The following is a 27,902-nucleotide window of genomic DNA, read 5'->3' as shown; positions in this document are numbered from 1 at the left end:
GCGCGGGCTTTCTCTAGTTGCGGCGAGCAGGGGCTGCTTTTCATTGCGGTGCTCAGGCTTCTCACTGCGGTGGCTTCTCTTGCTGTGGAGCACAGGCTCTAGGTGCACGGGCTTCAGTAGTTGTGGCGCGTGGGCTCTAGGGCTCAGGCTCAGTAGTTGTGGCGCACGGGCTTAGTTGCTCTGCGACATGTGAGATCTTCCCGGACCAGGGCTTGAGCCCGTGTCCCCTGCATTGGCAGGCGGATTCTTAACCACTGTGCCACCAGGGAAGTCCCGAGCCTGAAGATTTCAGGCAGGGAGACCAATTAGGAGACTTCTGCAAATAAGAAAAGATGAGGGGAGTATTATTCAGCCATGAAAAAGAAGAAAATCCTGCCATTTGTAACAACATGGATGGACCTTGAGGGTATTAAGCTAAGTGAAATAAGTCAGACAGAGAAAGACAAATATTGGATGACCTCAGTTATATACTCCTCTCACCTCCCCCCCCTCCCAAAATCCCCCACCTCATACAGAAATGGAGCAGATTGGTTGTTGCCAAAGGCAGCGGGTTGGGGGTGGGTGGGTGAAATGGGTGAAGAGGGTCAAGGTACAAACTTCCACTTATAAACAAGTCCTGAGGATAGACTGCACAGCATGGTGACTATAGTTTATAATACTCTATTATATATTTGAAAGTTGCTAAGAGACTAGATCTTAAAAGTTCTCATCACAAGGAAAAAATAACTATGTGTGGTTATGGATGTTAACTAGACTTATTGTGGTGATGATTTTACAGTATATACGCATATCAAATCTTTATGTTGTATACCTGAAACTAAGATAATGTTATATGTCAATTATATCTCAATTAAAAAAAGTCAGGACTGAACACAGGCAATCAGAACGTGAATGGAAGAGGGGGTGATGAGATCAAGAGCTATTTAGGATAGTAAGATCTTGGTTGCCATTGTTTTTTTTTTTGTGGTACGCTGGGCCTCCCACCACTGGGGCCTCTCCCGTCGCGGAGCACAGGCTCTGGACGCGCAGGCCCAGCGGCCACGGCTCACCGGCCCAGCCGCTCTGAGGCTTGTGAGATCTTCCTGGACCGGTGCACGAACCCGTGTCCCCTGCATCGGCAGGCGGACTCTCAACCACTGCACCACCAGGGAAGCCCTGCAGTGTAGTCTTGAATTCAACATTTGTACCCGTAGTTGAGTGTTTAACATCTTTGGGCAAATTTTATTTCAGCTATGAAGCCATTTAAAACCAAGTATTGAAATAAACTGAACAGAACCAGACTTCACCAACTATTAAACCAAGATTTTAAAAGAATAATAAAATATGTCCAATCATGTTTTTCACAGAAACTTGTAGGAAGAACAAAAATATTTTGGTACCATTAATACATAAAACAATTATTTAAAAATATTATTTCACCATCTTATAAAATTTCTATTTTTATAACATACTCAATACATTAATGTGGTAACACATGTGTGTAATTGATAAAAATTGCATACAGTAGTCCCCTCTTATCCACAGTGGACACTTTCCAAAACCCCCAGTGGATGTGTGAAACTGTGTATAGTACTGAAACTTATATATACTATGTTTTTTCCTATACATACATACCTATGATAAAGTTTAACTTATAAGTTGGGCACAGTAAAAGATGATAATAACTAATAGTAAAATAGAACTATTATAAAATACACTGTAATAAAAGTTGTGTGAACGTGATCTCTCCAAATGTCTTATTTTACTGTACTCGCCCTTCTTGTGATGATGTGACATGATAAAATGCCAGTGTGATGGGATGGAGTGAGGTAAATGACATAGGCATTGTGACATAGTGTTAGGCTACCACTGACCTTCTGACTCTAAGTCAGAAGGAGGATCATCTGCTTGGGTGATCCTGGATCATCTGGCCGTGATGATGGTGAAGGTTGGATCTCAGGAGCAGGTGATGTCTGTGGTTGGGAATTCTGGGATGGAGCAGGAGGTGTGAGATTTTATCATACTACTCAGAGTGGTACACAATGTAAAACTTGTGAACTGTTTATTTCTGGAATTTTCCATATAATATTTTTGGACCTCAATTGACTGAGGTAACTGAAACTGAGGAAAGCAAGACCACAGATGAGGGGGGGGACTTCTGTTCAATAAAATTAATAAAAAATAAATAATAGGGGTATGTGTTCAGAGTGTTTTACTCTTGGGGTGAGCTGTTAATGCATATGGCCTGCATGATAAAGACCAAAGCCCTATTCAAGGCATACAGGACTCCTTAAGATCTAGGCATATCTGGCGCTATGATTCCCATCACATGGGACTTCTTGCAGTCCTTTAACCCACTGTACGCTTTTATCAGACTCTGCAACCTCACATAGACTTTGTGTATATATTGCCTTCTACTTTTGGTGCCTGCTTCTGCTTATCTGACGCCAGTTCATTTTGAAAACACGGTTCTTAAGTCACCTTTCTGAAGTCTTCCTGGACACTTAGAGATTTAAATTTACTTCCCCTGTGATGCCTCTTTGCCTTTGACATCCTTTAGAAATTGTCCTTATTATTGTTAAATAGCTATTTCTTTTCACATCTGTCTCCCTTCTAGACTGCTAGCTGCTTGGAGACTGTTCTTGTTTTCTTCTTTGAATCTATAATACTTAACACAAACACCAAAAATATTTACTATATTCATTTGTATTGAGTTGCAGTGCACATTCTAGATATATTTCCATTCAAATTAGCTGAAGTACACAACCAGGAACTGGCTCCACATCAGATTTCCCCCTATGTATGGCTTGACATTTAAGAGATTATACATAAAAATATGATTTTATTTCTCTTTTCTTTGATAAAGCCCTCTGAAACCAAAACAAAGGCGATTGGAAAGGTTGATGATCTTCTTGAATTGTACATGGGAATTCGAGATATCGATTTAGGTAAGATCATACTATTTTAAAAATTCTTATGTCTTAATTTGATGGAACTTAATGCTTATTTGTGTCTTGCTTGCATTTATTGTCACTTATATTTTTCAAGATAAACAGTATCTGTGTAGTGATGAAAAGCATAATGAAAATAAAGATAAATAAAAATGAAAAGAACACCTGGCCCTTACCCCTTATTAGTTATGAGGCCTCAAAGCCAAGTCAACTTTCCTAAACTTCAGGGTTTTTTTTTTTACGGGAAAATGTTCATTTTATCTATTTTTTAAAATTGAAGTATAGTTGATTTACAATATTGTGTTAGTTTCAGGTGTACAGCAAAGTGATTCAGTTATATATATATATATATTTTTTTTTTCAGATTCTTTTCCATTATAGGTTATTATAAGATATTAAATATAGTTCCCTGTGCTATATAGTAAATCCTTGTTGTTTATCTATTTTATGTATAGTAGTGTGTATCTATTAATCCCAAATTCCTACTTTATCCCTCCCCCCCTTTTTCCCTTTGGTAACTGTAAGTTTGTTTTCCATGTCTGTGAGTCTGTTTCTGTTCTGTAAATTAGTTCATTTGTATTATTTTTTAGATTCTACATATAAGTGATATCATATTTTTCTTTATCTTACTTCCACCCATGTTGTTGCAAATGGCAATATTTCATTCTTTTTTTATGGCTGAGTAGTAATATATCTATATCTATCACATCTTCTTTATCCATTCATCTGCCAATGGACACTTACATTGCTTCCGTGTCTTGGCTATTGTAAATAGTGCTGCTATGAACATTGCTGTGCATGTATCTTTTTGAATTAGAGTGTTCAGCTTTTCCAGTGTATGCCCAGTAGTGGGATTGCAGGATCATATGGTAGCTCTATATTTAGTTTTTTAAGGAACCTCCATACTGTTTTCCAAGTGGCTGCACCAATTTACATTCCCACCAACAATGTAGGAGTGTTCCTTTTTCTCCACACCCTCTCCAGCACTTATTATTTGTAGACTTTTTTTTTGGCTGTGCTGTGCAGCATGCGGAATCTTAGTTTTCTGACCAGGGATTGAAACCATGCCCCTTGCACTGGGAGCACAGAGTCTTAACCACTGGACTGCCAGGGAAGTCCCCTATTATTTGTAGACTTTTTGATGATGGCCATTCTGACTGATGTGAGGTGATAACTCATTGTAATTTTGATTTGCATTTCTCTAATAATTAGTGATGTTGAGCATCTCTTCATGTGCCTGTTGACCATCTGTATGTCTTCTTTGGAGAAATGCCTATTTAGGTTTTCTGCCCAGTTTTTGATTGGGTTGTTTGTTTTTTTGGTATTGAGTTGTAGAGGCTGTTTTAAACTTCAGTTTTTAACCTATAAATAATATTTCCTACATAAGCAGTTTTATGGATTTAAAAAATATATATGATGATAGATGTTAACTAGACTTACTCTGGTGATGATTTCATAATATATACATATATTAAAATATATATGAAAAAATTTTGTAAATGATACATATGGAAAGTATTTAATACATCAGATTTAATGGACAAATTGTGTATTTGTTACAGTATTAAAGTTGTGCCCCATTTAATAAGATTACTGAAACCTTGTGAACAATGAATCAAATATGAAGAAAGCAGACACACTTGGCATGTGACGAACAAGGGCATTTGAGCAGTTGAATTTCTGTGTATTTCTTTATTTTATTTTTTAAAAATTTTATTTATTTTATTTTTGGCTGCGATGGGTCTTCGTTGCTGCATACGGGCTTTCTCTAGTTGCAGTGAGCAGGGCTACTCTTCCTTGCAGTGTGCAGGTGTCTCATTGCGGTGGCTTCTCTTGTTGTGGAGCATGGGCTCTAGGCATGCGGGCTTCAGTAGTTGTGGTTCACGGGCTCTAGAGCACAGGCTCAGTAGTTGTGGCGCATGGGCTTAGTTGCTCCACAGCATGTGGGATCTTCCCGGACCAGGGCTCGAACCCATGTCCCCTGCATTAGCAGGCGGATTCTTAACCACTGTGCCACCAGGGAAGCCCTCTGTGTATTTCTTATGTCATCATTAGGATGTCAGTATCTTGATCTCTCAGTTAAGACTCTATCAATTGCAAATAACAAATGAAACAAAACAAAACTCAACAAATCTAATTCCAACTGGCTTAAGGGAATGTTAAGCCAGGGAAATGTTCTGGTTCTTATAGCTGAAAATTCCAGAGGTAGATCTTGGCTTCAAAAATGGTTAGAACTGGAATTCTCACGCTGTCATCAGGATGTGGTTTCTCTTCTCTCAATTCTGGCTTCATTTCAGATCCCCATGGTATCCCCTGGCAGCTTCAGGCCCTCCCTCATAGAGCCCAAATGACAGCCATGGCTCCACCCTCTACATCTTCTTGGTGGCAAGCACAGTGGGAGAGAGGGAGGGCCTTTTCCAAGTCATTCAAACAAAATGCTCAGGATCGTCTCTGATTGTCTCAAGTGAATTAGTCACAGAGGCCAGGGAGGTGGTTAGGTCTGGGTCAAATGCTCTACCTATGCAACAGAGAGTGACTCTGAAATACAAGGGCTGAGATTGTGCAGGGCCTGGTCCCTCCAGTGTAGAAGCAAATGATAAATGTTCCCTTAAGAAGGGCAGGTGGATGCTGGATGGGGAAAGAGTGAATGAGCATGCTGGTGGTGGGGTGTGTGCCTGCATGCATCTGTGTGTGTGGGCATGGGTGAATTTGTATCAGGTACTTAATAAATTTTTTAAAGTCAAAGACTGGGACTATTTTATTTACTTGCTACCGGGGAAAGTATTTTACTTTACATTAGCTAGAAGTATTTAAAGCTCATTCTTCCTTTTCTACTTCTACTCATTTTCCTTTTTCCTTACAGAGTTTCTCCTTATGTTTTTCTAGCCTCTCTGAACTTTAAAAATAAAATGTTTATGTTGGCTGTGCAGATGATGTCTGTAATTGAAAAAAGTGATACTCTTGCTCCTTTAAGAGAAATATAAAATTTGCATATAATAGATCCTTGCTACACGCGACACGAAGTTAAAGCTGAGATGATCCTACAGAAAGTAAGTGTTTTAAAATGTTTCTCACAACCTGTTTGTATTTGGAAAAATAAAGAGATTTGCATAAATGATGTGTGCCTGTGGCAGTTATGCAAATGAACTTGCAAATGAGAGTAAACGGGATTTAGAGATGGTAGTGCTCTTAAACTCAGGTAGTATTTGTTAGGAAAGTAATATGAAATATCTCTATTCAATTGAGAAGTTTTAAAATTGTATACTGTATAAATATTATAAGATTCAGGAACTAGGGTATCAGTTGCTGGATCTTGAGCTTTAGGAGAATCATACTTTTCAAAGGTGAGAACTTAAAGCAGTGCTTAACTTTAGAACTTAATTTTGGGCATAGGTCTTATAGCTACTTAAGTATAAATAGGGCATAATTAAATAAATCATATTTAATAATAAATCTTTTGTTATTAAAATATACAGATATACAGGGAAGAGTGCTGGGCAATGGTACAAGTAATTATAAATGAATTAAGAGAGTTCTTCTTTTATAGATTTATTTAATTAAATTTTTGGCTGTGTTGGGTCTTCGTTGCTGCGCGCAGGTTTTTTCTAGTTGTGGCGAGTGGGGGGGTTACTCTTCATTGCGGTGCACAGGCTTCTCATTGTGATGGCTTCTCTCGTTGCTGGGCACAGGCTCTAGGTGTGCAGGCTTCAGTAGTTGTGGCACGCAGGCTTCAATAGTTGTGGCTCGTGGGCTCTAGAGCGCAGACTCAGTAGTTGTGGCACATGGACTTAGTTGCTTCACGGCATGTGGGATCTTCCTGGACCAGGGCTCGAACCCGTGTGCCCTGCATTGGCAGGCAGATTCTTAACAACTGCGACACCAGGGAAGCCCAATAAAGTTCTTTAAAGATCAATTTTCTTTCACTCTGACAAATTCAGAGCACTAAAGATTCCTCACAAATTCCTTGTAAATTAACTAGTAATCCCTTTATAAAGTTAATTAATCAAATTCCTCCAATGGCATAAAAATCATTATTATTATACATGATTAGCAACGTGATTAGTCACCTCGGGAGGTAAAGTTTAAGGAAAGTAGTTATTTTGAGAATGTGAACCATTGTTGATTTAGGAATTTCTCTCATTATTCAGATCTGATTAGCATGAAATATGACTCACAAATATGACACTGATTCAACAGACAAATGAATATATTTACTTGTTTGTATTCCAAGCATTTCTTAGCTTTCAGAAATGTTGTCTTAATGCAAATTACATTGATATCACGTTATATTCGAGTTAATATGTTTTTGTTAGAAAACTTAAAAAGTAATATGGCAATAAAATGACTAAAACCCAAAACACTATCCTCAAAAAAGGATTGGGATGTATTTACCATTTGAAAATGGAAAACAATTCAAATGGGTTTATGTAGAAGTAACCCTGAAGGGGATAGTGCTTCATTTGGTTGTAAAGTTGTGAACTATTTCACAACCAACCCAATGCCAGCCAACGTGGCTTTCCTTGGAATGTTACCCAATGGGGAAAATGGTTTCTGGAAGATTTTGAGTCCTGTAAGACTCTAGATGGGATTGACCTAACTTAAAGGAAAGTTGTGTCATATAAGTTTCTTCATGAATATTTAAGGCCATTGTGTAAATTGTATATGGAACTACACTATTTTCTGATGATACCAACTTAGGAGTTTGGAGATCATCCCAGCAACTTCAGAATTTTAGGATTTCTAATTTATAAAGAGACCCAGAGGTTGGGGGGGGGGAACCTTCAAGATGGCAGAGGAGTAACACTTGGAGATCATCTTCCTCCCCCAAAATACATCAAAAATACATCTACATGTGGAACAACTCCTCAAGAGCACTTACTGAATGCTGGCAGAAGACTTCAGACTTCCCAAAAGGCAAGAAACTCCCCACGTACCTGAGTAGGGCAAAAAAAAAAGAAAAAACAGAGGCAAAAGAATAAGGATGGGACCTGCAGCTCTGGGAGGGAGATGTGAAGGAGGAAAGGTTTCCACACACTAGGAAGACCCTTCACTGGTGGAGACGGGGGGGGGTGGTGGGTGGGGGGGAAGATTCGGAGCCACAGAGGAGAGCACAGCAACAGGGGTGCGGAGGGCAAAGCAGAGAGATTCCTGCACAGAGGATCAGTGCTGACCAGCACTCACCAGCCCGAGAGGCTTGTCTGCTTACACACTGGGGCAGGTGGGGGCTGGGAGCTGAGGCTTGGGCTCTGGAGGTCAGATCCCAGGGAGAGGACTGGGGTTGACTGTGTGAACACAGGCTGAAGGGGGCTAGTGCACCATAGCTAGCAGGAAGGGAGTCTGGGAAAAAGTCTGGACCTGCCTAAGAGGCAAGAGACCGTTGTTTCAGGGTGTGCGAGAAGGGGATTCCTTCCCTGTCTGCCCACAGAAGGCAGAGAACTGCCTAAACAAGCTCCAGAGATGCGTGCGAGCTGCGGCTATCAGCGCGGACCCCAGAGACGGGCATGAAACGCTAAGGCTGCTGCTGCCGCCACCAAGAAGCCTGTGTGCAAATACAGGTCACTATCCACACCGCCTCAGGAGCCTGTGCAGCCTGCCACTGCCAGGGTCCCGTGATCCAGGGACAACTTCCCTGGGAGAACACACAGTGCACCTCAGGCTGTTGCAACATCATGGTGGCCTCTGCCACCACAGGCTCGCCCTGCATTCCAATTATAGCTACTGTACCCTCCGTCCCCCTGGCCTGAGTGAACCAGAGACCCCTAATCAGCCGCTTCTTTAACCCCGTCCTTTATGGGTGGAAACAGAAGCCTGAGGGCGACCTACACGCAGAGGTGGGGCCAAAACCAAAGCTGAACCCTAGGAGCTGTGCGAACAAAGAAGAGAAAGGGAAATTTCTCTGTGCAGCATCAGGAGCAGCGGATTAAATCTCCACAGTCAACTTGATGTACCCTGCATCTGTGGAATACCTGAATAGACAACGAATCAATCCAGAACTGAAGCGGTGGACTTTGGGAGCAGCTGTAGACTTGGGGTTTGCTGCCTGCGACTGACTTGTTTCTGATTTTTATGTTTATCTTAGTATAGGTTTTGGCACTTGTTATCATTGGTGGATTTGTTTGGTTGCTCTCTTCTTTTTCTAATTACTTTTTAATTTTAATTTTTAAATTTTAATTATTTTATTTTCTTTCTTTATTTCTCCCTTTTCTTCTGAGCCATGTGACTGACAGGGTCTTGGTGCTCTGGCCTGGTGTCAGGCCTGAGCTTGTGAGGTGGGGGAGCCAAGTTGAGGACATTGGACCACCAGAACCCTTCCGGCCTCACGTAATATCAGTCGGCGAGAGCTCTCCCAGAGATCTCCTTCTCAACACTAAGACCTAATTCCACCAACGGCCAGCAAGCTCCAGTGCCGGATGCCCCATGCCAAACAACTAGCAAGACAGAAACACAACCCCACCCATTGGCAGAGAGGCTACCTAAAATCATACTAAGTCAAGACACCCAAAACTGGATGCAACCCTGCCCAAAAGAAAGACAAGATCCAGCCCCACCCACCAGAATATGGGCACCAGTGCCTCCATCAGGAAGCCTACACAAGCCACTGAACCAACCTTACCCACTGGGGACAGACAGCAAAAATAATGAGAACTACGAACATGCAACCTGTGAAAAGGAGACCTCAAACACAGTAAGTTAAGCAAAATGAGAAGAGAGAGAAATATGCAGCAGATGAAGGAGCAAGGTAAAAAACCCACCAAACCAAACAAATGAAGAGGAAATAGGCAGTCTACCTGAAAAAGAATTCAGAGTAATGATAGTAAAGGTGATCCAAAATCTTGGAAATAGAATGGAGAAAATACAAGAAACGTTTAACAAGGACTTAGAAGAACTAAAGAGCAAGCAAACAGTGATGAACAACACAATAAATGAAATTAAAAATTCACTAGAAGGAATCAGTAACAGAATAACTGTGGCAGAAGAATGGATAAGCGACCTGGAAGATAAAATAGTGGAAATAACTACTGCAGAGCAGAATAAAGAAAAAAGAATGAAAAGAATTGAGGACAGTCTCAGAGACTTGTGGGCAAACATTAAATGCACCAACATTCGAATTATAGGGGTCCCAGAAGAAGAAGAGGAAAAGAAAGGATCTGAGAAAATATTTGTAGAGATCATAGTTGAAAACTTCCCTAACATGGGAAAGGAAATAGTCAATCAAGTCCAGGAAGTTCAGAGAGTCCCATACAGAATAAATCCAAGGAGAAACACGCCAAGACACATATTAATCAAACTATCAAAAATTAAATACAAAGAAAAATATTAAAAGCAGCAAGGGAAAAGCAGCAAATAATATACAAGGGAGTTCCCATAAGGTTAACAGTTGATCTTTCAGCAGAAACTCTGCAAGCCAGAAGGAAGTAGCAAGACATATTTAAAGTGATGAAAGGGAAAAACCTACACCCAAGATTACTCTACCCAGCAAGGATCTCATTCAGATTCAACGGAGAAATTAAAACCTTTACAGAGAAGCAAAAGCTAAGGGAATTCAGCACCAAGAAACCAGCTGTACAACAAATGCTAAAGAGACTTCTCTAGGCAGGAAACACAAGAAAAGGAAATGACCTACAAAAACAAACCCAAAACAATGAACAAAAGGGTAATGGGAACATACATATTGATAATTACCTTAAATGTGAATTGATTAAATGCTCCAGCCAAAAGATATAGACTGGCTGAGGGATACAAAAACAAGACCCGTATATATGCTGTCTATATGTATGCTGTCTATATGCTGTCTATATGTATGCTGTCTATATATATGTAAGAGATCCACTTCAGACCCAGGGACACATACAGACTGAAAGTGAGGGGATGGAAAAAGATATTCCATGCAAATGGAAATGCAAAGAAAGCTGGAGTAGCAATTCTCATATCAGACAAAATAGACTTTAAAACAAAGACTATTACAAGAGACAAAGAAGGACACTACATAATGATCAAGGGATCAATCCAAGAAGAAGATATAATAGTTGTAAATATTTATGTACCCAACATAGGAGCACCTGAATACATAAGACGAATGCTAACAGCCATAAAACGGGAAATTGACAGTAACATAATCATAGTAGGGTACTTTAACACCCCACTTTCACCAATGGACAGATTATCCAAAAGGAAAATAAATAAGGAAACACAAGCTTTAAATGACACATTAAAGAAGATGGACTTAATTGATATTTGTAGGACATTCCATCCAAAAACAACAGAATACACTTTCTTCTCAAGGACTCATGGAACATTCTCCAGGATAGATCTTATCTTAGGTCACAAATCAATCCTTGATAAATTTAAGAAAATTGAAATAGTATCAAGTATCTTTTCTGAACACAACGCTATGAGACTAGATATCAATTACAGGAAAAAAATGTAGAAAATACAAGCACATGGAGGCTAACAATATGCTACTAAATAACCAAAAGGTCACTGAAGATATCAAAGAGGAAATAAAAAAATACCTGAAAAAATTACAATGAAAACACAATGACCCAAAACCTATGGGATGTAACAAAAGCAGTTCTAAAAGGGAAGTTTATAGCAATACAATCCTACCTCAAGAAATATCTCAAATAAACAACCTAACCTTACACCTAAAGCAATTAGAGAAAGAAGAACAAAAATACCCCAAAGTTAGCCGAAGGAAAGAAATCATAAAGATCAGATCAGAAGTAAATGAAAAAGAAATGAGGGAAACAATATCAAAGATCAGTAAAGCTAAAAGCTGGTTCTTTGAGAAGATAAACAAAATTGATAAACCATTAGCCAGACTCATCAAGAGAAAAAGGGAGAAGACTCAGATCGACAGAATTAGAAATAAAAAAGGAGAAGTAACAACTGACACTGCTGAAATACGAAGAATCATGAGGGATTACTACAAGCAACTATATGCCAATAAAATGGGCAACCTGGAAGAAATGGACAAATTTTTAGAAAAGCACAACCTCTGAGACTGAACCAGGAAGAAATAGAAAACATAAACAGACCAGTCACAAGCACTGAAATTGAAACTGTGATTAAAAATCTTCCAACATACAAAAGGCCAGGACCAGATGGCTTCAGAGGCGAATTCTTTCAAATATTTAGAGAAGAGCTAACACCTATCTTTCTCAAACTCTTCCAAAATATAGCAGAGGGAGGAACACTCCCAAACTCATTCTACAAGGCCACCATCACGCTGATACCAAAACCAGACAAATATGTCACAAAGAAAGAAAACTACAGGCCAATATCACTGATGAACATAGATGCAAAAATCCTCAACAAAATACTAGCAAACAGAGTCCAACAGCACATTAAAAGGATCATAACACCATGATCAAGTGGGGTGTATCCCAGGAATGCAAGGATTCTTCAATATACCCAAATCAATCAATGTGATATACCATATTAAAAAACTGAAGGATAAAAACCCTATTATCATCTCAATAGATGCAGAAAAAGCTTTCAACAAAATTCAACAGCCATTTATGATAAAAACCCTCCAGAAAGTAGGCATAGAGGGAACTTACCTCAACATAATAAAGACCATATGTGAGAAACCCACAGCCAACATTGTTCTCAGTGGTGAAAACCTGAAACCATTTCCTCTAAAATCAAGAACAAGACAAGTTTGCCCACTCTCACCACTATTATTCAACATAGTTTTGGAAGTTTTAGCCACAGCAATCAGAAAAGAAAAAGAAATAAAAGGAATTCAAATTGCAAAAGAATTAAAGCTGTCAGTGTTTGAAGATGACATGATACTGTACATAGAGAATCCTAAAGACGCTACCAGAAAACTACTAGAGCTAATCAATGAATTTGGTAAAGTAGCAGGATACACAATTAATGCACAGAAATCTTATGCATTCCTATACACTAATGATGAAAAATCTGAAAGAGAAATTAAGAAAACTCCCATTTGCCATTGCAACAAAAAGAGTAAAATACCTAGCAATAAACCTACCTAAGGAGACAAAAGAACAGTATGCAGAAAACTATTAAGACAGTGATGAAAGAAATTAAAGATGATACAAACAGATGGAGTGATATACCGTGTTCTTGGATTGGAAGAATCAACATTGTGGAAATGACTATGCTACTCAAAGCAGTCTAGAGACTCAATGCAATCCCTATCAAACGACCAGTGGCATTTTTCACAGAACTAGAACAAAAAATTTCACAATTTGTATGGAAACACAAAAGACCCCAAATAGCCAAAGCAATCTTGAGAAAGAAAAACGGAGCTGGAAGAATCAGGCTTTTGGACTTCAGACTATACTACAAAGCTACAGTAATCAAGACAGTATGGTACTTGCACAGAAACAGAAATATAGATCAGTGGAATAGGATAGAAAGCCCAGAGATAAACCCACCCACATATGGTCACCTTATTTTTGATAAAGGAGGCAAGAATATACAGTGGAGAAAAGACAGCCTCTTCAATAAGTGGTGCTGGGAAAACTGGACAGGTACATGTAAAAGAATGAGATTAGGGCTTCCCTGATGGTGCAGTGGTTGGGAGTCCACCTGCCAATGCAGGGGATACGGGTTCGTGCCCCGGTCTGGGAAGATCCCACATGCTGCAGAGTGGCTGGGCCCGTGAACCATGGCTGCTGAGCCTGTGCGTCCAGAGCTTGCGTGTCCGGAGCCTGTGCTCTGCAACGGGAGAGGCTGCAACAGTGAGAGGCCTGCGTACTGCAAAAAAAAAAAAGATTAGAACCCTCCCTAACACCATACACAAATATAAACTCAAAATGGTTTAAAGACCTAAATGTAAGGCCAGACACTATAAAACTCTTAGGAAAACGTAGACAAAATGCTGTATGACATAAGTCACAGCAAGATCCTTTTTGACCCACCTCCTAGAGAAATGGAAATAAAAACAGAAATAAACAAATGGGACCTAATGAAACTTAAAGGCTTTTGCACAGCAAAGGAAACCATAAGCAAGATGAAAAAACAACCCTCAGAATGGGAGTAAATACTTGCAAATGAAGCAACTGACAAAGGATTAATCTCCAAAATATACAAGCATTACATGCGGCTCAATATCAAAAAAACAAAGAAACCAATCCGAAAATGGGCAGAAGACGTAAATAGACATTTCTCCAAAGAAGATATACGGATTGCCAACAAACACAGGAAAGGATGGTCAACATCACTAATCATTAGAGAAACGCAAGTCAAAACTACAATTGAGGTATCACCTCACACCAGTCAGAATTGCCATCATGAAAAAATCTACAAACAATAACTGCTGGAGAGGGTGTGGAGAAAAGGGAACCCTCTTGCACTGTTGGTGGGAATGTAAATTGATACAGTCACTATGGAGAACGGTATGGAGATTCCTTAAAAAACTAAAAATATAACTACTATATGACCCAGCAATCCCACTACTGGGCATATACCCTGAGAAAACCATAATTCAAAAAGAGACATGTACCACAATGTTCATTGCAGCACTATTTAGAATAGGTGGTACATGGAGGCAACCTAAGTGTTCGTCAACAGATAAATGGATAAAGAAGATGTGGCACATATATACAATGGAATATTACTCAGCCATAAAAAGAAATGAAATTGAGTTATTTGTAGTGAGGTGGATGGACCTAGAGTCTGTCATACAGAGTGAAGTTAAGCCAGAAAGAGAAAATACTATATGCTAACACATATATATGGAATCTAAAAAAAAAGAAAAAGGGGGGCTTCCCTGGTGGCGCAGTGGTTGACAATCAGCCTGCCGATGCAGGGGACACGGGTTCGTGCCCCGGTCCGGGAGGCTCCCACATGCCGCAGAGCGGCTGCACCCGTGAGCCATGGCCGCTGAGCCTGCGCGTCCGGAGCCTGTGCTCTGCAACGGGAGAGGCCACAACAGTGAGAGGCCCGCGTACAGAAAAAAAAAAAAAAAAAAAAAGAAAAAGGTTCTGAAGAACCTAGGGGCAGGACAGTAATAAAGACGCAGACACAGAGAATGGACCTGAGGGCATGGGGAGGGGGAAGGGTAAGCTGGGGCAAAGAGAGATAGTAGCATTGACATATACACTACCAAATGTAAAATTGATAGCTAGTGGGAAGCAGCTACATAGCACAGGGAGATCAGCTCGGTGCTTTGTGACCACCTAGAGGGGTGGGATAGGGAGGGAGGGAGACGCAAGAGGGAGGAGATATGGGGATATATATACATATAGCTGATTCACTTTGTTATACAGCAGAAACTAACACAACATTGTAAAGCAATTATACTCCAATAAAGATGTTAAAAAATTAATGTTATTGCTAATGAAGTTTATCATTTTAAAAGTAGAAATGAAAATCCTTAAAAAAAAAAGAGATCCAGAAATATGTGGAAAGGAAATTTGAATGATAGTTTCTCAGTAGAGTTTTCCTGTAAAATCTTTTATAGGTCTTTTAAACATATATGATATTTTTATTTAGAGGTTATTACATTTTTTCCTAGGACGATTTCTTTTTTCACTGAATTCAAAACAGTGAAAGTCATCCTTCTCAGATAAAGCCAATGAAATTTTGGAAATAGATTTTTCTTAAACATTCTGTATTGCCTGTATTTTTTGATGTTTGACTAATGTGTGAGTTGCTTGAAATGGGTCGACATTTATGAAAAGTCTTAGGGAAAATAGGTGTTAAAGACTTTACGTAGAAAGAGGTACAGTTACAGATTTAATGGTTAAATTAACTATGGTGGTCACTAACCTTTATGTAAACCCTGCTATGTGCCATTTTATAGATTTGAGAACAAACAGATTCAGAGATGTTTGGTAGCTTGCCCAGTCAGCTAACAAGGACTGAGATTTAATTCTGGGACTTTGATATCAAGATTTTTCACCTTCAGTAGTACCTTATAGCTAAAAGTTATGTTTAAGTATTTAAAAACTTAGTGGAAAATACATATTGACCTGTATCACCAATATAAGTTTGTCATTAATAATGATGTGAAAGTTGTTTAGTAGTGGTAATAATATAAAGATATTCTCAGTATGGCCACTAGATGTCAGCACTTAGCTGCTATATGTGGTGTAAATTCTACATTTTAGTGGAATATTTTTTGCCAGGCTGTATTCAGGTGCTGAATATTATTGCGGCATACTGCAGATCTATTATAGTTAACATATTAAAAGCATTTTAGTAGCTGTCACTATGTTAATGTAATAAAACTTTTTAAGAGGTATTTCATTTTGCTAAAGTTTCTTTTGCTTTTCTCTTTTTTTTCATAAATTTATTTATTTACTTATTTCTGGCTGCGTTGGGTCTTTGTTGCTGCGCACAGGCTTTCTCTAGTTGCGGTGAGCAGGGGCTTCTCTTCCTTGCGGTCCGCAGGCTTCTCATTGCCGTGGCTTTTCTTGTTGCGGAGCACGGGCTCTGAGTGTGCAGGTTTCAGTAGCTGTGGCACGTGGGCTCAGTAGTTGTGGCTCGTGGGCTCTAGAGCGCAGGCTCAGTAGTTGTGGCGCACGGGCTTAGTTGCTCTGCGGCATGTGGGACCTTCCCAGACCAGGGCTTGAACCCGTGTCCCCTGCATTGGCAGGTGGATTCTTAACCACTGAGCCACCAGGGAAGCCCTCTTTTGCTTTTGTCTTAAATCAGAGATTCAATCTTTTACCAAAACGGATACAATAATACCATTTATTTCTCCTGTAAAAAATATTTAAAATCTATGTTTATACTTTATGAGTTAGCAATTCATAACATGTTCAGAGCATGCTCCATTCTTAATTTCTTTTAAAATACATAAGCAAATTATGGATTTTGGAAAGATCTCTGGAGCACTGTATTACATACAGTATTTCCAGCATAACTATGAAGCTGCCTAATTGGTACTTTTGTTGCTTCTACAAGACCCGTGTTTCCTTGAAGGGTGATAACTTACTCAGTTTTTAATCTCAGCTCCTACCACAGTGCCTCTCCCAGAGTAAATCCTTGGTAAATGTTTATTGACCGTATGTCTGTTAAGAGGCACAAAAATAGTGAATTCACAGGGAGTATGGAGTCCTAATATCATTTTTGAAGCTTTAGCCCTTGGGCAAATTATTTAACTTTGAATCATAATTTCTGTATCTTTGTAAAAGGGTATGATAAAAAACAACCTTACTGGGTTGGCAAGGCATTAAATTAAATATATATAAAGTTTCTATCACATCATAAATAATAGGTATAGCTATTATCATTCTTAGCAATGATTACTAACAATTATTGCCAGTAATAATGGTAGTGGTGTAGTAGAGGTAGAAACATATAGGAGGTCTGAGCAGTTCTGGGGCTGTGTTTAGTGTATGGGAGGTTTTCTTCTCTGTTGTGCCAGCATGAGTGAGATTATATAGTTTGGACTGTAAGGTTATTGTCTGGGCATCTTAAGCCCTCATTTTTCTCATTTTGTGACTAAGGAACCCAAACCAGAGATTGCGAGTCAGAGTCGGCCAGGTCCAGGATATGTTGTTCCTGGGCTCAGGGTGCTAGCCAGTACTGCTGACTTCCTGAGGTGCCAAAAAACATGCACCAAGTTGTTTCTTTCAGCCAATGTGTGTGTGTGTGTGTGTGTGTGTGAGAGAGAGAGAGAGAGAGAGAGAGTGAGAGAGAGAGAGAGGGAGAGGGAGAGAGGGAGGGAGGGAGGGAGGGAGGGAGGGAGGGAGGTTGTTTGATTCAGTGTCCATTAGTGAACATCTGATCCTGGTCATCGTTTCCTCCAGCATTTAAGAGCATCAGTCACCTGCACTGTTAATTTCTGCTTCTGAATGGTCTGTAGATTTTCTTATATCTTTTATTTGTGTGCATCTTATTTCTTCCTCAAAGAGATTGTATATCACCCTCATGTCAGTATGATCTTTAGGTAACTGTCTCAGTAAATGCTGTCTGTAGGCCCTATGAGAACTATTTAGAATTGTAGTCTAAGCAAAATTCTGAACTTGAGTCCTACTTTTGCAAAAGTTTTGGCTGCTCTTCTTTCACATCCTGGCTATAGGATCAGAGTTCTGGGCTTCATTTTCTTGAGCGCATGCTAACTGTGCGGGTACAAAAATTATTTAAGTGTAATTCCAAGGACTCTTTCTGGACCTACCCAGCTACCAGCATTTACTGTACATAAGACACTGAGCTAGTTTTCCCTGGGCATAAAAGACTAAGTAAGCTATTCAAGATCTGTTGGGAGTTTATTCTCTGATAGAGGCAATATGTAGATGAAAATAATGACAACACAGAATAATGTTAAATGTGCACCGTAAGGCCTTATGCCTCAGAGTGTGGTCTGGGGACTGGCATTACCTGGGGGTTGTTGGAAATGCAGAATCTCAGGCTTTGCTGCAGAGCTACTGGACCAGAATCTGCACTTTGCCGAGATCTCAGCCAATATGTTTGCATACTCAAGTATGAAGAGCACTGGTAGAAGGCTTTAGGGAATGCAGATGTCACTTCCAGTTGGGGACACAGGATTTCATGGAGGAAGGAACCTTGAAGGAGAGAAAGGATTTTTTTTTTTTTTTTTTTATGGTACGTGGGCCTCTCACTGTTGTGGCCTCTCCTGTTGTGGAGCACAGGCTCTGGACGCGCAGGCTCAGCAGCCATGGCTCACGGGCCCAGCCGCTCCGCGGCATGTGGGATCTTCCCGGACCGGGGCACGAAACCGCGTCCCCTGCATCGGCAGGCTGACTCTCAACCACTGCGCCATCAGGGAAGCCCGAGAAAGGATTTTGATGGTGGAGCTGGTGATTTGGAGCAGGCTATCCTGGGCAAAGGTAGGAAGGAGGAAAGACGGCCTTTTGAGTTGTCAGATTTCTAAGGGTACAGCGTTAGTGCAGGAGTAAGCCACGTGGGAACCAGGAGTACTTCGGATCAGAATGACAGACAGGGTTTAGAGTTTTTAAGATATGCGTTGGAGATCAAAGGAATATTTTCATATATGCGAGTGACACAGACAATCTCAGAGGTGGAAAGGAGCTTCCTGGTCCTTTTGTCTTATTACCTAATAGGATCAGAGCTGTGCTTTAGGAAGAGAAATCTAATGTACCTATGGGAGATGGTTCGCTGACTAGACTTGGAGATTAAGGAAATAGCATGGTGGCAGTGCGAGTGAAATGAAGGCTGGAGAGGTTGCAGGGGTAGAATCAAGGGGAGGCAGTGTTCGGTACACAGGCAAGAAGAGAAGGTAACAGGGACAATGATTGCACTACTAATGACAGTGGTGGCAACGGGAAGAGGAGTAGTGGTTTTTTCGGAAGGGGACATGATGTTTGGTTTCTGGACATGCTGGTTGAGATGCTAACAGAATACAAGCTGGGAGACTTGTGCACCCCTTATTCAGAAAGAGGTATTTGGAACTCGTGAGAGAAGTCAGGGATGGAAGTGAAGGTTTGGGACTTCTCTGCAGCAAGCCATGGTTAAGCTGGGCTTGTGGCTAAGACCTCCAAGGCAAGACCACCTCAGGAGAGGAGGGACACAGAACATCAGTAGAGTCCCATTTCCTGAACAGTTGGTTTCTTATCTCACTGTGTGGAAATGCGCTTTGAGGGCCGCTTTCCTCCTTTCTTGACTATGATACTATGGCTGTTGAAAGAGAAGCATTACTTATAGACATTAGAGTGTTTCTCAGTGGCTTAGGAAATAATTTCCAAAATATAGCTGGTACCCACGAGGGCACAGAGTTTGTTAAGTCAGCCATAGTTTTATTGCATTGAACAGGCCCTAGCTAAAAAATCCAAAACAAAAACTTTCTCTCCAATTTGAATGTATCTACTGTATTTAAAACTTTCTTTCGGGCTTCCCTGGTGGCACAGTGGTTGAGAATCTGCCTGCTAATGCAGGGGACACGGATTCGAGCCCTGGTCTGGGAGGACCCCACATGCCTCGGAGCAACTAGGCCTGTGAGCCACAACTACTGAGCCTGTGCGTCTGGAGCCTGTGCTCCGCAACAAGAGAGGCCGCGAGAGTGAGAGGCCCGTGCACCGCGATGAAGAGTGGCCCCCGCTTGCCACGACTAGAGAAAGCCCTCACACAGAAACGAAGACCCAACACAGCAAAAATAAATAAATAATTTAATAAACTCCTACTCCCAACATCTTCTTAAAAAAAAAATTTTTTTTTTCTTTCGTTGTCTGTGTAGAAGTTTCTCTCTCTAATATTTTATTACAGTGATTTTCAAACATACAGTACGGTTGAAAGACTTTTTAATACTTCATACCTGTCACCTAGATTCTACCGTTAATATTTGATTATAATTGCTTTAACATACACTTCTCCCTTTACCCATCCTATGTAGAGATTTTTGTAAAAAACATAGTGTGATTGTAATATAAAATTTATGTACTGCTTTTTCAGTAAATATTAAAAAGATTTTCTCAGGTTATTACAAAGTTATAAACATTGTTTAAAATTACTTCAAAATATTTCATCAAATATTTCATCTAATATATTTCATCATACTAGAGGTGACTTAATGATCCTGTATCTTATTAAATAAAAAACATGATCCTGCATCTTAGGTTTTTTTTAAAATAAAAATGTTCTCCTAAATTCTTTTCTGTTTTTAAGATTTAAAAAAAAAAGTGTAGATTCTTTTGTGTGAAGGAAAGAAGACACTATGTTGAAGAGATATCTGCACCCCTGTGTTCATAGCAGCATATTCGCAATAGCCTAAGAAAATAGACTTAGGAAATAACCTAAGTATCTACTGGCAGATGAATGAATACAGAAGTTGAGATATATATACAATAGAATATTATTCAGCCATAAAAAGGAAATCCTGCCATTTGTGACAACATGGATGAGACTTGAGGGCATTATGCTAAGTGAAATAAGTCTGAGAAAGACAAATATGGTATGATCTCACTTATATGTAGAATCTAAGAACAGAACACCAAAAAACCAAACTCATAGAAAAAGATCAGATTTGTGGTTACCAGAAGTAGGGGGTGAGAGGGAGGGGAATTGGATTAGGGTGGTCAAAAGATACAAACTTTCAGTTATAAGATAAATAAGTACTAGGGATGTAATGTACACATGATGACTCTAGCTAACACTGCTGTATGGTGTATATGAAAGTTAAGAGAGTCAATTCGAAGAGCTCATTACAAGGCAAAAAAAAATTTTGGTGTCTATGTGAGATGCTGGTTGTTCACTAAACTTATTGTGGTAATCATTTCATGATATATATAAGTCAAATCATTATGCTGTGTACCTTAAATCTATGCAGTGATGTATATCAATTTTATCTTAATAAAGCTGGGAGAAAAAAATGTATAGATTCACAGAAGTGGAAATATTAGTAGATCAAAGGATGTGAACATTTTTAAAGATTGGTACTTGTTGCCAAATTGTTTTTCAAAAGCCAAATTTACAAAGTCCACACCAGTATATTTGAGTGTTTGCTTCACTATATCCTGGCCAGCCTTAGCATATCATTAAAAAAAAATATATATATATATATATATATATACATGTTTTAGTAAACTTGGCAGGCCCTTGGGCTGGAGAAGAAGGTCCAGCTGCGGCTGGACCTTCCTCCCTTTTGAAGTGTTTGCTTCTAGGTTAATGGTAAATCAAGGAGCTTTTGGGTCATGGCTGAAGCCTGGGGCAACGTGAGAGACAGGGAGATGATAATGAAGAGATTCAATTTTCCTCACTTTTTACCGCGTAAAATTTTTTTTTAGGCAATCTCTAACTTAGAGAAAAGTTATACAGTATAAAATTTTTTCCTCTTGAACCATTTGAGAATAAATTAATGATATACAATTGCCCCCAAATACTTTAGTGCGTATTCCCTATAAACAAAGGTATTCTCTTGTGTAACAAGAGGCATTAAACAAAGGTATTCTCTTGTGTAACCCTAATATAACCGTCCAAATCATGAAATCAACATTGATACATTACTAACATCTAATCATATCCTGTTTTTGTTTCACCAAGTGCCTTAATATCCATTACAGCAAAAAAGCATGTTCAAAATCATGTGTTACTTTTACTTGTCTCAATTTGGAGCGTTTTCCACTCCTGATTTTCATGACCTTGACACTTTTGGAGGGTACAAACCAGTTTTTTTGCAGAATGTTCCTCATTTTTGGATTATTTTTCCATAATAACATTCAAGTTACACCTCTGGCAGGGATATCACAAATGTGGTGCTGTGTTCTTTTCATTACATCTTACCTGGAGGCACGGGATTTTGATTTGTTCTGTTTATGATATTGTTTATGTTGATGACTTGTTTAGGTGATATTTACTAAGCTTCTCCACTGTCAAGTTATTCTCTTCATAATAAGTATTTGGTGAGGAGATATTTTGAAGCTATGTAAATATCCTGTTCCTCATGAATCAACCAACCAACCTTTCATCCATCTATTTGTCAGTCAACCAATCATTTCATTATGGATTCATGGTTTGCTGTTTTGTTCAATAGGATTATAATCTATGACCATCACTACTTATTCTGATGCTCAAATTGTCCCTCATTTTGGTCAGTGGGCATTATTCCACTCTGACTTCTATGTCTTTTCACATGTTCCTACCTTTTTTTTTTGAGACTTTCTTACTTTCTGGCAGAAGTTATTCTTAGTTCATATTGTACTTTTCCTGTTCCAGCCCTGGAATCAGCCATTTCTCTGAGGAACTCTGATTCTTTTTAGTGGAAAATGGTATTTGGGAAACAAGATCTGGGTGTTTTGTGTGCTCATTGCTATTGGGGTGTCACTGCTCCCAGCTCCCCACAGTGGATTGAGGAATGTGTGTATTCATGTCTTTTTATTTTATTTTATTTTATTATTTTATTATTTATTTTTGGCTGCGTTGGGTCTTCGTTGCTGCATGCGGGCTTTCTCTAGTTGTGACGAGTGGGGGCTACTCCTCATTGTGGTGTGCGGGCTTCTCATTGTGGTGGCTTCTCTTGTTGTGGAGCACGGGCCCTAGGCTCGTGGGCTTCAGTAGTTGCAGCTCAGTACGCAGGCTTAGTAGTTGTGGTGCACGGGCTCAGTTGCTCTGCAGCATGTGGGATCTTCCTGGACCAGGGCTTGAACCTGTGTCCCCTGCATTGGCAGGTGGATTCTTAACCACTGTACCACCACGGAAGCCCTGTGTTCATGTCTTTACCTCTATAGTTTTTAATCTCTCTTTTGAAAAAAAAAAAATTTCACTGATCTCTACAATTCTAATTTAGCAGCAATCATTCTAGTTTTCTCCCTTTTCCTATTTGTCTTTCTCTGACAGTGACAAAACATGGTTCCCATTATTTGGTGTATATACATGTATGTGATGCATGCCCTTGTATGTAACCAATCTCTCATCAGTGTGCCTGCTGTCCTCTTCTCCCCCGCCCCCATGCCCTCCTTACCACACCTGGACTCTCCACCCTACACCAACCTGTCCAGCTATGTGGAAGCCCTCCTCACCTTAACTAGGGCTTTGACCCCTGCCCCAGGTCACCCCATCCACTTCTGCTCTGATTGTGGTGCCCTTCTATTGGCTACATCTCCTGCCTTCCCCCTTGCCTACCTGTGTTAGTACTGAGCTGTTCGAGGTGAGGAACAGTTCTTAAATGCTCTCCAGAGCCCTAGTGGATTTTAGCTGGAAAGACCAGACCTCTTGGCTCATTCAGAGAAATCATACAACCTTTGATTTGTTTAACCTTAACTTGGGAGGGAAAAAGAGGCTGGGCTTTGGTGTTTCCCTTTTACCTGGGTTTTTTTCACCCAAGTCCCAAATCACATCCACACTGTCTCTTCCTGGTAGCTAGTGCTTATAGGGGGCTGAGAAAAAAACCAGCTGAGCCTTATGGGCTCCCAGCCAGGAGGGACAAGTCCCAGGGGAATGTGTACTCCTGAAGATGCTGGTTCCCCAGACATAAAATATGGTATCCAGGCAACTTATTAGAAAAACAGAACAAGGGCACCATCTTTGCTTTCTATCCCAAACTGGAAAGGGGCTCAAAAAAAGTTTCCTTGATTCCACGAAGAGACAGATTTCCTCCCCTTCTCCCTAGCTTGATTGCCCCGTTGCAAGCTGTTATCCTTTGTCTTTTTTATAGTTGGGGGTGGGGAGTGGAAGAGGGGACGGAGAAAGCTAGTGACTAAGGGGGGTGGGGAGCGGATGTACTCTGGGTCTCCCATCAGGCTTAGCCACAGGAGCCCTTGCTCCACCCATAGGGACACCAGAGGCTCCACCTGATGAGCTCCAAGATGGAGAAGAAGACAGGGGTAGAAGATGCAAACCAGGGTGCCGAAGACAGAATGTTTAAAACATCTTTGCTACCTTGATGTGTAATGATAGAGAGTAACTTATTTTAATTTGTACTAGAAGTATGTATCTATGCATGTTCCTTTTATTAAAAATTTTTTTGAATGAATGAATGACTTATTATTTAAACTCTTTAATGCTAAATACACATGCATACAGAAAAATGAACAAGTTATAAGTATACAACACAAAATTCTCACAGTATGAACACTTATTTAACCGCCACTCATGTCAAGAAATAAAACTCTGCCAGTACTCAAAAGCCCTCTTTATGCTTTCTCCCAATTATTGCCTGTTCCCTCCTCTCCAAAAGTAACCACTTTCCCAACTTAGCCATAAATTTGTTTTGCCAGTTTTTTTTATCTTTATGTAAATGGAATAATATAGTATGATTCCTTTGTGTCTGGCTTCTTTTGCTTAATGTCACATTTGGGAGATTTGAGAATGTTCTGGTATATTAGCTGTGGTTTGTTCACTTTCATTGCTGTGTATAAGTTCATTGTATGATTATACTATGTTTATTTAGTTTCCTACTGATAGATACCTGGGGTCTTCCTGGGTTGGGGCTGTTGTGAATAATACTGCCTATGAACCTTATTGCCCATGGATTTTGGTGCACATAGACATGCATCTCCTTCTACAATATCTATGGGAATAGACTTATGCATGTTACTTTTAGAAAGTATTTTGCCTTGGTGTCATTTTTCTCAGTCTTCTGATGCTAATTAATCTTTAAAAATTATTTTTGATAGCTACTACAATGTTTGAAGCTGGAAAGGACAAAGGTAATCCGGATGAATTTGCTGTGGCACTTGATGAAACCCTTGGAGACTTTGCGTTCCCAGATGAGTTTGTCTTTGATGTTTGGGGAGTCATTGGTGATGCCAAATGAGGGTGATTATGATGTGAATCATCGTCTCTGGAGGAATAAAAAAAAAAAAGTTAAAATCTGCTTTTAGACACTGTTATGGACTCTGGCTTGTTTTATGTGTATGAATACATTCTTTTGAAATATAGTTTTGATTTCTGGGCACTTTTTAATGCAGTTGCATATGTAGTATACTTAAGATAAATTACCTAAAACGTGATCAATTTTAATACTCATTTAAAAGCTTTTTAAAGTTAGTTTTAGAGAGTATTTCTAGATAGGTTATTTTGGTCCCCATTGACAGCCATGTTTTGTTTTCCATGTATAAGTAGTTGATTGAAATTGCTTTGTAGTTCTTTTGCAAAATCTTAATGCAGTGAAGACGAGGATTGGAGTATAATTTGCCTCATAGCATCTTCATTTTGTTATACTAGCTTGAACAGGATATGTTCAGGACATGAAATACGAATTATGCCTACTAGAGGTCTAGAAACATTATTTTTTCAATCCACTGAATAAGGAGAGGAAGATTCCTATAGCCTGTTGATGTCTATGGCTTACTTACTCTCTTTGTAAAACAAGGATTGATTGACTCTTATTTTTTGCTTCTTTGTAATTGCTTCCTTGCTTCTTAAACTTGTTGAAATCTATTGTGTTGTGTATGTATTTGCACATGTAGAAGAAGGTGAAAGAGAGGCAGATACGGTAGAAACCACTTATATTTGATTTTTCTGTAGCAGTTCTTACAACACTATTTCTTTTCCATCCATACCTACTGTTATGTTACCCTTTAGAAGCATTCCAGGGAAAGTTTTTATAGTCTTTGCAGAACTTTTCTTTTGAAAGATGTTTACTCAGAAAATAACTATGTTTGAGAACATTTTTGGGGGTTAAAGAGCAACACTTTTTTTTTTTTTTTGGAAGAGCAACACTTTTAAGCCTCCTGAACTTAAAAGGAGATACTATCAGCAGTAGATTTCCCCCTAGTGAAAATGCAGGAGGAAGGGAAAATTGAGAAAATATATTAGCTTATTATTTTAGAGTTCTAATGCACTCTCTCTGAAACCTTACATTATTGAGAAAATTGAGGGTAAATGACTGTTTTATCACTCTTAACTTGACATTTTACACATGTAAGAGAAATGGAAATGAATGATTTCCACATAGATCATTTAATAAGGCAGAGCATGGTGTGACCAAGTGTTCTTCTAAAATGTTAGATGGAAAATGCTGCATGCTGCCGTGGTAATCAGAAATAATAACCTGTGAGGGGTGTATTCTAGGAAATCAGAAGTAGTTCCCTTTTCATGCTGGGTTGATGCTTAGATAACTCTTGTTTTCTGGTGCAACTTCACTTTTACTGCGTTCTGCTCTCTTTTTCACATAAATTTAATTCTATGAATCTTGGTATTCTTTGTCTCATTAATCTGAAACCTGCACAGAAACTGTTGCAGTCATTAACATGTAACAAAAGCAGTTTATGGAATGTGGATTGTCTTATTGCCCTTGCCCATCATTTGGAAATAGCATTCAGCCCAGGCTGTAGTAATTTGTTGCTACTTGTTTAGTGAATTTCTTTCAGAGGTCCCCAAATACATACTAATTCTTTTTTTTTTTTTTTTTTTTTGCGGTACGCGGTCCTCTCACTGTTGTGGCCTCTCCCGTTACGGAGCACAGGCTCCGGACGCGCAGGCTCAGCGGCCATGGCTCACGGGCCCAGCCGCTCCGCGGCATGTGGGATCCTCCTGGACCAGGGCACGAACCCGTGTCCCCTGCATCGGCAGGCGGACTCTCAACCACTGCGCCACCAGGGAAGCCCCCATACTAATTCTTAATATCACTTCTCATAGGATAGGAAAGTTATTGGATGACTTAAGAGGCCCACAGAAATATTTCGGTTTAAGCAAAAAATAAAATTTTTGGCACTAGATGTTAGATTTGAAATGATGAGTCATTGTTTATTATTGATGGCTGTCTGATCCTCCTTTCCTTTTGGATATGGATGAACACTGACACTTGGTGCAAATTCCCTGTGATTTGTGGAATCTCATATTCACAAAGTGGTTACCATGATCTTTCTAGAATTTTGATGTGTAAGGTACTGACGCCATGTACAGCTGCAACTGTAACTTGCTTGTTAGCATCAAATGAGCATAAAGGGTGTCAGCTGGGCACAGGTGTTCTACTACTAACAGTTTTTTTTTCTTGAAATGTCTTTCTCTGTTACCTCTACTGATAAACTGATAACAAAGTAAGTTTCTTCACTCTGTTCTCTTACCTGAAAATATATCTCTTTGTGAACTTTGTGCCTTTTGGTAAAACTCTCAGTGCACAAAAGGAACAGGGTTTCTTTTTGGATGTCAGTCTACAAGTGGGAGCTACCCTTCTACTGCTACAATGAGATGAAGTCTTTTTTTTTTTAACTGTGCCATTTTATTGGCAACACTAAACATTTTCAGAAGGCCTCTGTTGTTTTCTCTTGTTCTCTAAGAACTTTTTTTCCCCCAAGTGGAGGATGATTGTTTCATTCTTTTTAAGATTTTGATTATTTTATTCTTGATTTCCTTTCATGCAAAACAGCATCTTTCAGTGGCCACTAAGAGCACACTCTGTTTTCTTTGTGGAAAGAATGCAAAGGATGAGTGAACGTTGGGTTCAATGGGGTCTTGAACACAGCTTGGCTCCCAGCAGGTCTACACATTCTGATGACTACAAATGGGTACATTTTGGGTTTCTGTGATGTTTCAAAAATACAATTATATAATTATATGATGTGAAACTCTTTAAGAATTCAACTAATAGGGCTTCCCTGGTGGTGCCGTGGTTAAGAATCCACCTGCCAA

The 27,902-nt window shown here is 39.6% G+C and overlaps 1 protein-coding gene across 2 annotated transcripts in view; it reads left to right on the top strand.

Annotated features, from left to right (window-relative positions):
• The window catches only part of GIPC2 (GIPC PDZ domain containing family member 2), an 84,784-nt gene extending 58,093 nt beyond the window's left edge, over positions 1–26,691 (top strand). The window contains exons 5-7 of one of the 2 annotated variants that reach the window (XR_003794279.1): positions 2,846–2,927; positions 5,817–5,980; positions 24,944–25,116. Coding sequence is in view for 1 of the 2 variants with exons in the window: in XM_029227123.1 (XP_029082956.1) it covers positions 2,846–2,927; positions 24,944–25,083 (222 nt within the window). In the remaining variant the exon portion in view is untranslated. Of the gene's footprint in view, positions 1–2,845; positions 2,928–5,816; positions 5,981–24,943 lie in introns of both variants that reach the window. The other variant, XM_029227123.1, reaches the window with a different exon arrangement.
• The last annotated feature ends 1,211 nt before the right edge of the window (positions 26,692–27,902 follow it).

This window comes from Monodon monoceros, unplaced genomic scaffold, assembly GCF_005190385.1.
Source record: "Monodon monoceros isolate NGI ecotype Baffin Bay Population unplaced genomic scaffold, NGI_Narwhal_1 Super_Scaffold_18, whole genome shotgun sequence".
NCBI lineage: Eukaryota > Metazoa > Chordata > Mammalia > Artiodactyla > Monodontidae > Monodon > Monodon monoceros.
This window is presented reverse-complemented; position numbering and strand designations above follow the sequence as displayed.